General features: G+C 37.6%; 1 protein-coding gene across 31 annotated transcripts in view; it reads left to right on the top strand.

Annotated features, from left to right (window-relative positions):
• NRXN1 (neurexin 1) overlaps window positions 1–12161 on the top strand; it is a 738722-nt gene extending 726561 nt beyond the window's left edge. For all 31 annotated transcript variants that reach the window (XM_075413190.1, XM_075413188.1, XM_075413180.1 and 28 more), the window contains one exon: window positions 8798–12161. In XM_075413190.1, coding sequence (XP_075269305.1) covers window positions 8798–9105 — 308 coding nt within the window. In that variant the 3' untranslated portion in view covers window positions 9106–12161. The remainder of the gene's footprint in view (window positions 1–8797) is intronic.
• Window positions 12162–12951: the final 790 nt, after the last annotated feature.

The following is a 12951-nucleotide window of genomic DNA, read 5'->3' as shown; positions in this document are numbered from 1 at the left end:
ACTTGAGTGAGACTTTTTTCTTGTGAAATAAGGAACTCTGGAAAGGCAGAGGATTTCCTTGTGCAAGGATGAAGTAAATTGCTGATTGAATCTGGAACAGGTTCTGTTAAACTTCGTGGGAATCTGCTTTAAAATCCTAAATTAAAGTGTAGAATCCTAAAAATTGGTCTTTTGAATCAAGCTTACACATAGCATTAAGACTGCACGTAGATTGTTGACATAAATAAATGAGTTGTTCTAGTTTGTTTGAAATCAGACAATATGCTACTGGTGCCTTGATTAATGCAAGCCCATTGTGTTCTTTGAGCTACACTTTGTACATTCTGATTTGATTTGCTACATCTAGTGCTTATATTTTCTTGCATACTGTATTGTGGACACTAGCAATACTGAAACTGCTTTTTGTCACTTTGTAATACGTATGCATTGAATTTGCTGCTTTTTATGGAAAAAAAACCTCTTTTCCTCAGGACTATTTATCATCCTTGTTTTTATGGACATGGTAGTAGAAGAGAGAAAATATTTTGCAAAGTTATAAAAAGGTTTATAGCCATAGTACTGGCCTGAATTAACATCGTATTGCTCAACTTCTATGCCAAGGCTTTCTCTCATACCATATTTGAAAAATGTGATGTTAAATCAGTTTTTTTAAAATTCCATAGGAAATTTGCTGTACCTCGGCTACTGTTTGGAGGAAGGACCAGACAGGAAGTTGGGGATCTGAGGCAGCCACCCCTAGCAAACGGGGAAGATTTGCTAAGGAAGTGGGAAGCTGGCTGCACTGCGTGCAGGACACAGGGCAGAGGCCAGTGCTTTGCTTCTCCTGAGTTAAGTGACACAGGGCACTGTCTATTCCTGCACTCTTTTGCAGCTCAGTTTTTCTGCATTCAAACAGGGGTATTACAGGTGTGCAAGCAAATCATTGTGCTTCTAGCTAACCATTTGCAATACCTGATAAATTCAATTAGCATGGTGTTACAAAGTAGTTGGTGTACGCCAGCTGCAGCGTTATCAGCGAATTACCATGTTAACAGACTGCTGGCAGCGAACAGGGTTGCTTACCCCACTGCTAGACAAAGGAGATAAGGGCAAATAGCAAATTTTTTGTCAGAGTTTTCTAGCAATTGGTACAGTGTGGATTTGCATTATCTCTTGCATACCTAGTAGTAGGACCATTGCTGCTAATTTTGAGCTACTTGCTGATTTAAACTTCTGTGGAAACATTTTTTTTTTAGTGTGTGACTACTCATTTCACAGCCTGCAAAGTGGCAGGTGAATGCTGACAAGTTTGAGAACTAGGTATTCTCTAAGGATATTGCTCATAAATGGAAGTAGGGAAAATTCAAGGCAAAAGTAACCTGTAATGAGGATGCATGTACCTGAGATAGTCTAACCTTAGGCTATCTCCTTCTAACTATATAAAGACCTGAATGGAACCTTGTTCTGCTGTGTTGACATGCTATTCTGGCCCATAAGTTTCAAAACCAGCACTTCTCCCGAGGTTAAGAGCTGTGGTCTAGATTTGGGACTTTGACAGTTTAAATATAACCTGGCTTAAACAGTAGATTCTGACGTAGGTACAGCACACGTTTGTAACATAGCCTTTAAAAAAGTTACAGAAAAGGGATAAATGAAAAGAAAGATGAAAGCAATGAGAACATGTGAATTATATTCCAAAATAAGACAAAGCTTTATAGATATCTCAGTCTTTTTCCTTGTGCTAACATCAGAGAGACCAGAACTGTTTTATAGAGTACAAAGAGAGAAGCAAAGAAAAACAAGGTGGTCTTATTCAATGTTAATATTTTTATCATGAGAAAAAGAACAATAATTACATCAAGTGTCATTTATATCGATCCTGAGTCCATTTATGTTTCTCTTCCTGCCTCTTGGGTGGCTGATCAAATGTAGCTGTATCTTCAAGTTGTATCCGAGCCTTTGTTTAGCAGGTGTAGTTTGGTATTTGTAGCGGTCGCATTTCCAGCGTGTGCGCATGTATATTCTGGATGTCTTGAAAGCCTGGCTCCTTCTTTTCCCAGGCACATTATCAATTTTGTCAGTAATGGATCTGACTTGATGACAGTATTTAGAGCAAATTGAATGCAGTGTGCTTTCAGCTCCCAGCGTTTAAGCCATATAGATAATGTTTGTGGCACAGACATTTATCTCTTCATGTAGCATCTGCTTAGTGAAGGAAGACAGTCAGGGAGTCACCCATGGCTGCAAAGATGAATGTAAGTGTCTGGACCTCCAGCTCGTTTCATGAGCAAGAATCGTTCCTTGCTCTGGAGGCCGAGCCATCAGATTCCTCACTCTTTACAATTACGTTTTGGTGTTCCCTTGCAGAAAACTGGTTCCTAGATTAGGTGGTTTGGGGTTTGGGTTTTTTTGCTTTTTTTTTTTAATGAGATGATAACGATAAAAATGGCAAGCACTGAAACCTTCGTCCTGTGAAGCTCCATAGCAAAGCTTTCACTAAGTTATGGGGCTTTGAGCACCCTGGTCTAGTCGAAAGTGTCCATGCCCATGGGAGGGGCATTGGAACTAGGTGATCTTTAAGGTCCCTTCCAACCCAAGCCATTCTACAGTTCTATGAAGTTCTGTGAGGCCCAAACATCACTGTCGCTAACACTGTGAGTTTTTTGTTACAATGAAGCCAATCTTACAGTTAGCTGCTGCCAAAAATTTATGTTGCCAGTGTCCCTGCCCTTTTCTTGCTGTAACACTGATGTTCATCTTCAAGGACCTAGAGCTGCAAGCAACTAAGTGAGCAAAAGATACTGGTTTAGCTGTCTGAACTGGTTCCCTACAATTACAGCAGCTTAGCTCTGACTTGAGAACATGCTATCGGTAGTATAATTGTGTTTTGTCTTCCTTGTTTTATCTTACTAGCAAAAGTATTTAATTTTTTTCCCATTTAGGGATATTTCAGTTTAAAATTTAGACTACCCACTGACTTTGCTGATCAGTCAAAATTTCTGAAGCAAAGTTACAAATTACCAAAGATTTCCTGGAACACACACAAAAATGGGATAAATTACTTCATGTAGAAAAGAAAAAAGCAGAAGTGCAAAGGTGGCTGACATATAGAAGTGGAGAGAGGTAGGACTGACAGCTAAATTTGTAAAAGGAGAAAGAATCCATATTTGGAGGGAAGGATTACTAAAACAGGAGCAATACAACTGAAAATGTTAAAGTATACTAATAGAAATGGTAAGAGCACAGAGATGAATACTAAAAACATTAAGTGATATATTAGTTCACATTTTCCATTTTGGCTAAAATTAAATTTAGTTTTGTGGAAGATTTTTTTCACAAAAGCTTCTTATTAAACTGTGTGAAATATTCCCCTTAGCTCTGCGGAGCATATTAACTTATAAAATCCATTGATTTGTTATGCTCTATCAATTGGCACTCTGCTAAGTTGTCTCCCCTTAGACTCATGTTGACATTTAAAGAAGATTGAGACAACAACCCTTCCACCTCTCAACCACAGGAAAAAAAAATGTTACTTGCAAAACCTGCAGTCCTAAGGAATTGGTAGGATTTGTAAGTGATTTGAAGTCAATATATGGCAAATCACTGCACTTGGAAATAAGCGCTCTGTTCTGTGTAGAGACAATGTTTAGCTTCTTAGCTAAACAAGCTTTTTAGCTGTGGAGGGTGTTTCACTGCTAGACTATTTTTATGACTAGCTAAGTTAGTTAACATCACTTTAGAGGTATTTTAATGCATTATATCTTTCCCTCTGAGAACCTTCAAGATTTCAATTTATAGGAAGTAAAGAACCTGGGTTTATGCACCAAAGAGATACCTTAATAATTTTCTCTCAAACACATTTGAAAGTAAGTTATTGTCTTGTTCCCTCAAACTCAGTAAGTGTCTGGCAGATTTCTTAGAACAAATGCAGTGGAGTGAGTTTGAGATGGCAAATGTACCTACTCTGCTCATAAGCACCACACCTCTCCACCACATCACAGTGTGTTGTGTGTGCAGGTCTCAGCTGCTGTTCTGTTCGAATCACGATGCCATTATAATCAAGGAGCATAGAGCGTGTGTTGGGCAATGCAGCTAGTTTTGTGGTACCTCTCTTACTTGGATTCGATTGTGGCTTTGGGTATAGACTGTTCCAAGTCTGATGAAAGTTTGTCACTGAGCTGTAGCAGCCACAAGTGGAACCACCTCACACTCCTTCCCTCTCATGGCAGCTCAGTCATTGACTGACATCCCCTGGGGAGCCAGTTCTTGTCTCCCATCCAGAGCCACTTGAGGCTCGGTAGGAAGGGACTGGGCTGAGATACCCCTGTATTCAGACCAGGACAGGTTTGAGCTTAGTCACTTGCACAAGTTTTCAGCAGATCCTCATCCTGGTTTTGCAGTTGGGCTACATCTATCCCACTGGTTCAGCAGCGGAACCACTGAGATTTGTTTTTCGGACATATTCGTTGTAATGAGATGTTGAAATTGCAGTGAGCTCAGAAACTAATTCACCAGAATCCAACAATGCTACAGAAAGTCGACCACAAACAGGTCTACAATGATAGCATACAGAGTGAAAATTAATATGTGTCCTGTATATAATTGCCTTTATGCCTCATTGCAAATGCAGTAGTTAAACATTCTTGTCTTGTGAATAATTTCCTATTCACAGTTTGTGGGAAGGCATAAATGTAAAGAAAACAGGTTTGGGGTCCTTTTGTTGGTTATTTTGTTTTGGTTTTAAGTCTGCTAATTTCAATTCACAAACACCATAGGAGCCTGCAATTCCAATTTTCTTTTCACAGTATTAATGAAAACTGGGCACTGAAGAGAGTCAGATTTTTCCGTTTAAATTTTAAACCACTTAGAAATAGTCAAGAATAATAACTTTCTAATCCATTATTACACAATGTAAAACTGTGCTCAATTGCTATTATTTCATGCAAAATTTTTCATAAGTGGTAGAAGAGGCTTTTAAAAATCAGTCTCTTCTAAGCTGGTCTTTAAGGCAATCCAAAAAGGCTGGTTGTATGCTGTTCAGAGGAAGAGTTGTGCATCAGAGAAGTTGTTTTAAGAAAGGATCATTGCACTACAAGATGACTTTTATTTCCTCTCGCTGTTATGACATGGTCTGAGCATAATCACAGTCTCTGTGATTTTCTCTTGTACCTAATCAAACCATCCTCAACTTATTACAGATTGTCTCAGGATTGTTTGGGCATGTCATTTTATTCTTAAAAATCATTTTTATGACATTTAATTTTAACATTCACCTCTAAAGTATTTAGCTTCTCGTTTACAATAAGAAACTTTATCCAGGATGAAGTTAGTGTCTTTTTGATGCTGCAGACACTGACAGAGACCGTAACCAAGTAGCAGACAAGGTTACCCATAAACATGCCTCTGCTGCTGTGCCAGGAGCCAGTGACTCTGCCTGGTTCAACTACCAAGATGCAAGGGAGAAAACTGCATGTTGTGTTTCTCAAAGACTAAGATTTCTGTACTCGTATAATCTTCACTTGCTCTCCATTAAGATCATCTGTTGTCCCTTGCAGTAGTTCCTGTCTAGAAAGGGAAAAAAAAATCAGGTAAATTCCCCTTGGATACTCCAGTCTCAGTCAAACAAAGGTTCTGCTTAAATAGAAGGCAGCTGTTTCAGAAATGTTATGGATGGGCATTTGTTTATTTACATATTCTTTTTTTCAGAAGTTTGGGCTGGCCTTTTCACAGTGGCCTTTTTCTCTCTGTCTCAGAATAGGACACTTGCTTTAGCTTGTGCTCTGTTAGCCTTTCCTACCTGAAATGCTCACAGGCAAGCCGGTGTGCTTAGTGAAACTTTCCTCTTATTTCCGCCTCTTTCATTTGTCTTGAGAGGCCCTGCTAGGTTAAAAGCATATTTTAATGTAAATGGAAGAAAAATAGCAAGAAGTCATTTCCCTTGCTGAACTCCTCCTTTTACAGAAGTCCACACAAATGTACCAACAGATGCTTTAAAAATGTTGTAGGTTTAAATAACATTAATGTAGTGGTTAAATATTCCTCAGACAGACGGGATAAATGAGATAATTGTGAAAACATTCTTAAAAATAAAAGGATGCCATCAGGTGAAAGGCAGGAGTTTAGGTAACATTGAAAACTATTCCCTACGTGTGTTTTTTCAGGTTGCAATGTTAAAACAATGTTTTCCTCCGACCAAGCTGTTAAGTGTCATTTAGTAGACATTAATTGTAAAGTTAGTTGACGGCATTTGGCCCAAATGTGTGTATTTTAAAGAGAAAGACCAGCTGTTAGTCCATCAGATATTGACAGAGTTTATTCAGTTGCTTCTATTGTTTCTCAAACAGAAATTAATTTTCTAATCACATACGGTAAGATAAGAATTTGTCTCATTTTCATTCACTGTGGAAATACTCAGGAGTCTTTATTCTGCAACAATGCATTGTCTCTTGTAAAACAATAAATAAAACCCCGTGCATAAAAGAATTTCCATTTTCTACAATAGCTACAGTGAAGAAACAGGATCTAAACCAGCCACTGACTGCTTTGAGACAGACCACATTTCTTAGTAGGGTGGCATCCACCCTGAAATGAGAAGAAACCTTAGAGCCTTCTGAAGCGAGACTTCAAGATCTCTTGTGTAGTCATAGAAAATACCAATGGCACCAACTTGTAACAACTAAGAACTTTCAGAGGAGAAAAAAAAGAAGTTAAAATACTGTTTGATACGAATGACAGTTTTCTTGAGTCTTACTGCGGGGCCTTTGTTCTTTCAGCCAAATAAAATGTCACCTTCTTTAAACCTATGTGGGATAACTGCCAGGAAGTGGTGTTTCAACAGTAAGAACACAAATCACCAATAAATAAATGATGAGTAATACCAAGGCGGGGAGGGAACTGAGTTCTTTGGCGTTGGCGTTTGTGGCTTTTTTGCTGTGTTTTATTATTCATGGGCCAATTGTGGATGTCTGTAGCTGGTGGCTCCTTTAAATTCTGGTTGTCTAAACTTGTTGCGATTTTTTTACCACTGTTGATGATTTGAATGGCATTACTTTTAATGTAGCATCCTTAAAATCATCATCTTCCTATTACGTCTTTATAGGGCAAAAAATGTTACTATGAGTCATAGCATGCTGTCGTGCACCTTGAGCAAGACACCAATACACTTTGATAAAATGCTAGTTGTAGGCAAGGCCTGATAAAGCTAATATTATGAATATAATCTAAAACTAGTGTTTAATAATACTTTTAGTTAATTTCTATATTTTACTGACTGCCATGCATAATGATTTAAAATGTGGTTTCTGTAAGTGAGCCTGGATGCTTAATAAGAGCGTTCTGCACTGCTCAGTGGGAAACCCTGGTTCTCTCACTGCTCTTTTCTTGCTCCTGAGCTCAGCCAAAGCTGGCAGTGCTGAGGGTTTACAGCCTCTAAGGAGTTAGGAAATGCTGGTATAATTAGAGGAATATTGCACAGACCCAGGTCACTTTGGTTTTTGTCCATGACACTTGCTAAGTTGCAGAAGAAGATCCAACTCAGCTATTGCCGCTTAAAGCGATTCTATGCAAAGATCTGCCTCTCCTCCTTCTGCAAAACGCAATAAAGAAAGGAGATCATGGGAAATGCATAAGCATTGTGTGTGCTGTGAGCATTTAACCTAGAAATTCCTCCTGGAATTAGGCTTTCATTACACATGGCTGTGCAAGGCAATAAAATGTGCCAGACAACACAATAGTTCCTATCAAGAAGACTTTACAGTCTGAAGACATAGGTCAGTTCAGTTCATGTCACAGCATCATCAGTCTTGGCAGAGAGGTGGGTTCATAGAAGGACAGTTCTTGGACGGGGCTCGGAGCAACCCGATCTGGCGGAAGACATCCCTGCTCATTGCAGAGGGCATTGGACTAGATGACCTTTAAAGGTCCCTTCCAAGCCAAACTATTCCACGATTCTGTGATTCTGTAAGGCTGAGCCCTTGCTCTGTGCAATTTGAGAGGTTTTTTTCTGGGCATAAGGAGTTGCTTGAAGGAGTGTCTGGTATTGGCATCTATGATGAAAAGAGGGAATGGGGGAAGTAGAGTGAAAAAGTGCTCTAAAGTGTAGCCATGTTCAAGAAAGGCTCTGTGAATTAGAAAAGAGAAGGTAGGGTTGGATAGCTATCTAAAAGTAATTAAAGTAAATATGATTAGCTTGGAAAAGAAAAAAGAAATAAAAAATAGTAGAAGGGAAGGATAAATTGAGAAGCTTGCTGAGGATAGTCCAAAGGAGAGCTGAGGATACCTTATTTGTAGCCAACTTAATGGCTGCTGTCATTTATTGTTAGGGGAAATTTTGATTTTTCCCTCCATTGTTTGCTAGTCTGTCTTATCATCACTGTCAGTAGATACTGTAATGTCACTTTCTGTTCTCTACAGAAGGAGAGAAAGAGAGAGCGAAGGAGTGGGAGAGGGAGATCCTTTCCTCCCAGACATTTGTGTTCTGGCGTTTAATTTGTGGCGTGCCTGTTATTCCAGATTATTTAGGCATTCTTCGCTTAATGACATCATTTGGAGAAATTATACTTTTGAAGGCTAAAATGAGATTTTCCTTGCTGTCTTTTTCCTTGTTTAAAAGCCTGTTTACTCTTGCTGACAGACATGAAAATGGAACGGGCTGCAAACCTAAATGTTTTCATGCCAGTAGAGTAGGGCACATTGATAGGCAGTCCTGACCTAGTGAGTGCAATTAGAAAGATGCATGTTTGTAGCGGGTAGATATGACTAACTCCTCAATGTGCAAACTCAATAATAACCTCTCCCTTATTTCATTATCTACCTACAGCAAATCCTACCAGGGCAGGAGGAGGAAGGGAGTACCCTGGCTCATCCGAGGTGATTCGTGAATCCAGCAGCACAACAGGCATGGTGGTTGGGATCGTGGCAGCAGCGGCGCTGTGTATCCTCATTCTCCTGTATGCTATGTACAAGTACAGGAATCGAGACGAAGGATCGTATCACGTAGATGAGAGTCGAAACTACATCAGTAACTCAGCACAATCCAATGGGGCTGTGATCAAGGAAAAACAGCCCAACAGCGCTAAAAGTTCCAACAAAAACAAGAAAAATAAGGATAAGGAGTACTATGTCTGATCTCAACATCTAAAAGAACGCTTGTATAGAAATAGTCTTCATTTTATCTGAGACATAATACAAACTTATTTACTTTACTTTTTATGAAGCACATTCAAAAACAAACAAACAAACAAGACAGGGAATGCAATCAGAAAGGAAAGACTGTTTTTAAAAACAAGTATTTCATGCTCTTGGTTTTCAGAAACAGGAGCTGATAAATTCCCTAAATCCACAGTGTTTTCATTTACTCTGCCTGTCTTTATGTTGCTGGAACATTTCTGAAAGACAATGATGACACCACGCATTCATAAAGCAAGGAGTATTACTACAACATCAAGGCACAATATGAAACAAAACAAATTAAAAAAAACAAAACAGGAAAAAAAAAGAAATAAGAAGCTACCTATCTGATTCTGGATTTAGCCAAAGTGCTAGCGCTTTCTTGAGAAGTAAGTTAGTCTTATTGTCAGAGAAGACTGTCATTATATGTGGTGACTCAACAAGCAAACATAAAGAGTTTGCCGTCTGGTGCAGTGAAGCAGTGATTGGAAACTTGCATTTGAAACAAAGTGCTGGCTTTTCTGAAGACTTACGTAGAAATACTTTCAAAAAGCCCCTTTCTGGTTGTGAGGAGAGTAGTACGGAGGCCTTATTTTCAAAAACAAAAAGAAAAATCTGGAATATAAGGCACATTTCCACAAAAAAAAGAGAAAAAAAAACCCCGAGGGCATAGATGCAATCATTGGGAAATTTTCATGCACGCTTAATATGTTATTACATATGTTTATATAAAAACACATCTATATGTGCTTTCTGGACTGTGATAAGTGATGTTTTATAGCCTGTTGTATAGAAAATGCAAACTATATCTGCTCTTCAGCCATTTTTGGTAAACTCAATGTTATAAGTGTTGCTAGGTATAGAGAGTTTTATGACATCTGGAGCAACAGACATACTTCAGTTTTTTTGCAGCCATTATAAATTGTCCCAGACTTCTTCCCCCTTTTTTTTTTTTTTTTTAATTTACAGTGTAGTGGTTATACTAAGGGGGGTGTGTATGAATGTATATAAGAGTCAGCTAATTTTTTTCTTACCTGTACAGCCTCTATTCTGTTGCAATTAAGTTTTAGTAGTTTGTATGAAAGAAGTGGACTAGAAAGCAAAAATATATCTCTACTGTAATTTGTCTTCTCCCTCCTATCCCCATCTCTTGCTCCTGATATGCATCAATGAAGTTGATCAGAATGGCCAATTTTCCTAGAAATATACATTCATTAATCAGCTAAATATTTAGTGACTTAAACTGGCCTTTGGCTTCCAGTCAAAGCTTCACTATTGGAGAGCATGGTTTGCTTTACAGAAACCTTGTTCTTAAGAAATTATGAGAATGATGAGTTTCTTGAGAATCTTAGGAAGTGTCATATGATTCTATGATTCTATGATATAGTGTTTATCTGGCATTCAGTTATATGGAAGATAGCTACTACAACATTGGGTGGTGAAAGATCTAAAGAGACCCATTTTGATTACCCAGGCGGATTCTACTGCAGAATTTACCCCTTTCTCCAAAAAGTAAATAACCTTGAGGTGCACGATAATATTTTTCAGTGGTGGGCATTTTGACATATGAAGAAGTATTTTTAGCTAAGTTGGTTGTGTAGTATTGCAAGACACCATAACCGGATAAATATAAGTTTGTCGTGATTTAAAGTAACACATAGCTTTTCTTGCATATATAAAACATTAATGCATTTTAGTTAAACGTAAAAAATATAATGTTGTAATTGACATGTTAAGGTTTTTTTTTTCTAGTGTTATTTCATTAGTTTCACAGCAATAAATCACAGCGTAACATTTTATTTACAAGGAAGTTCAAAGGGAATACATTAGACAGAAAGAGGGTAGTTCAATAGAAATCAGCCAAATCATTGAAGGCCTCCTGGGAGGGATATAGATGTTCACACTTTACAGATAGGAAAGAGTAATTTAAAATTAGCTTTAAACAGCAGGCAGAAAACATTTTGTTGTGTGTTATTCTCTGTAGCTGATGAAAAAGGCTGGAAACTGGTACAGCTATCTATCTGGGAGTCAGAGCACTTTAAAAATACATGTAGCTGACATGAAAACACCTCTCTTGAAGGTTGCCAACCACATCAAGGTGTGTCATGTTGCATGTGTAAAACATTTTTTTATTTTCATTAGCATTTACACAAAAATGCGAACAGGTTCACAAAATCCATCTGGCATTCATTTCTTACATTGTTGTTCACCTGTGGCATTCCTAATTTCTCCCACCTTTACAAGACAGCTGTACTCAGGGAACGGCAGGGTCGGGTATACTGGAGGTCATTGCTGGAAGCAAGAAAGGGGAGAAAGAAGAAGTTGAAAGACAGGTGGTGTTCAGGTTTCAGTGCTTAAAGATACGTGAAAGAACAAGAACGGTCTGACGACAGGAGATTGGACATGACAAAGTATGGTTTGGGCAAGATGAAATGATCTTTTCTACTTGGTATTGATTGCGTTAATGAAATAGCATGGTCAGGCCAACTTCTAGGCAGTTTGGTAGATTAATCTTTTACTAAATCCATACATCAAGGAAAAAAAGATCTGCTACTACTATAATAAAACACAATTTTAACACTGTTTCTGAAGGTTCTCCTTTTTCCTCTTTAATTTCATAATTTAACAAAAAACAAATACGGATGTATCAGAAGTGCCAGCAAGTGGATTTAAAATTTCTTTTTGTTTAAAAACAGCAGCAACAACAAACAGACATAAACCAACTACCTAATATAAAATTGGATCCTTTCTCTATAATAACCTAATTTGTTTGACTGAGATGGCTTCATTTCTATGACTGTATTGTGTTGCCTTTTTTAACAAACACTAAATAACGTGTGAAACTTTCAACCCTAAGACATCAAAGAGAGGCCCAATGCCCCTAACCTTATAGTGCTTTCTGTGATAGATATTTACGATTTTTTTATTTGTTGCAAGGCCAATTTATTCATTATTGGAAATGCTAAGCAAGTGGAATTTACTGTTTTGTTAATAAAAATGTTTCTTAATACAAATGCTGGCTTGTTTCTTCTGTTGCCCTTAGATCTGGAGTATCTGTTCACCTTAAATCAGTGAAAAAAAATGGTAAACTGGTATGAAGTTACAGACATTCATGTCAGGAAAATTCACCTCAGAGCTCTTTGTGCACTTAAGTGAAAACCTTCTACAAGTCTTATATTCAACTGGTGCAGTTAGAAAAGCATGAATTACATTAATGCATGGTTTGATTTTTCATAGAATTTATTAATTTAATTTTTTTATAGCTTTTATTTAAAAAAAAAATCAATAAATTAAAACTTGATGTTCCCCTCTCCCTGTGAATGAAAAAAGAATTCCCTTCCTTTTCCGCCACTTTCTTTTTCCTCGTGGAAAGAAAATGGCAGAAGGTAAGGTAATGGGATGAGAAGTTAAAACTGAAAATATTTAATATTGTCTAGAAGATGGTTTAAAATTTTATGGGAAAATGGACATATTTCAAATCCTTAAAAACATTCCTAGGTAATAATTACGAAATTTCAACCGGAGCTAATCCGTTGCATAAGTACTTTTGTATTTAGCATGGCATTTAAATTCATGGACAACTTCAAGCAAACATCTAATCCTATTGATTTAAGCAAGTGTCTAAAGTTGCCTAAATGTATTGATAAGTGGGGATGGAGTTAAGCATTTGGATCTAAACTCCAAATAGAATTTAAGTATGTATCTTACTTAATCACATCAGTAGCTTCTTTGACTTCAATGGGATTTATTCATGTGCTTAATTAGGTATAGACTGAAGTATTTTAGATAATTTAATTTTGGGAA

The sequence above is a fragment of the Opisthocomus hoazin genome, chromosome 2 (genome assembly GCF_030867145.1).
Source record: "Opisthocomus hoazin isolate bOpiHoa1 chromosome 2, bOpiHoa1.hap1, whole genome shotgun sequence".
NCBI classification, from domain to species: domain Eukaryota; kingdom Metazoa; phylum Chordata; class Aves; order Opisthocomiformes; family Opisthocomidae; genus Opisthocomus; species Opisthocomus hoazin.
This window is presented reverse-complemented; position numbering and strand designations above follow the sequence as displayed.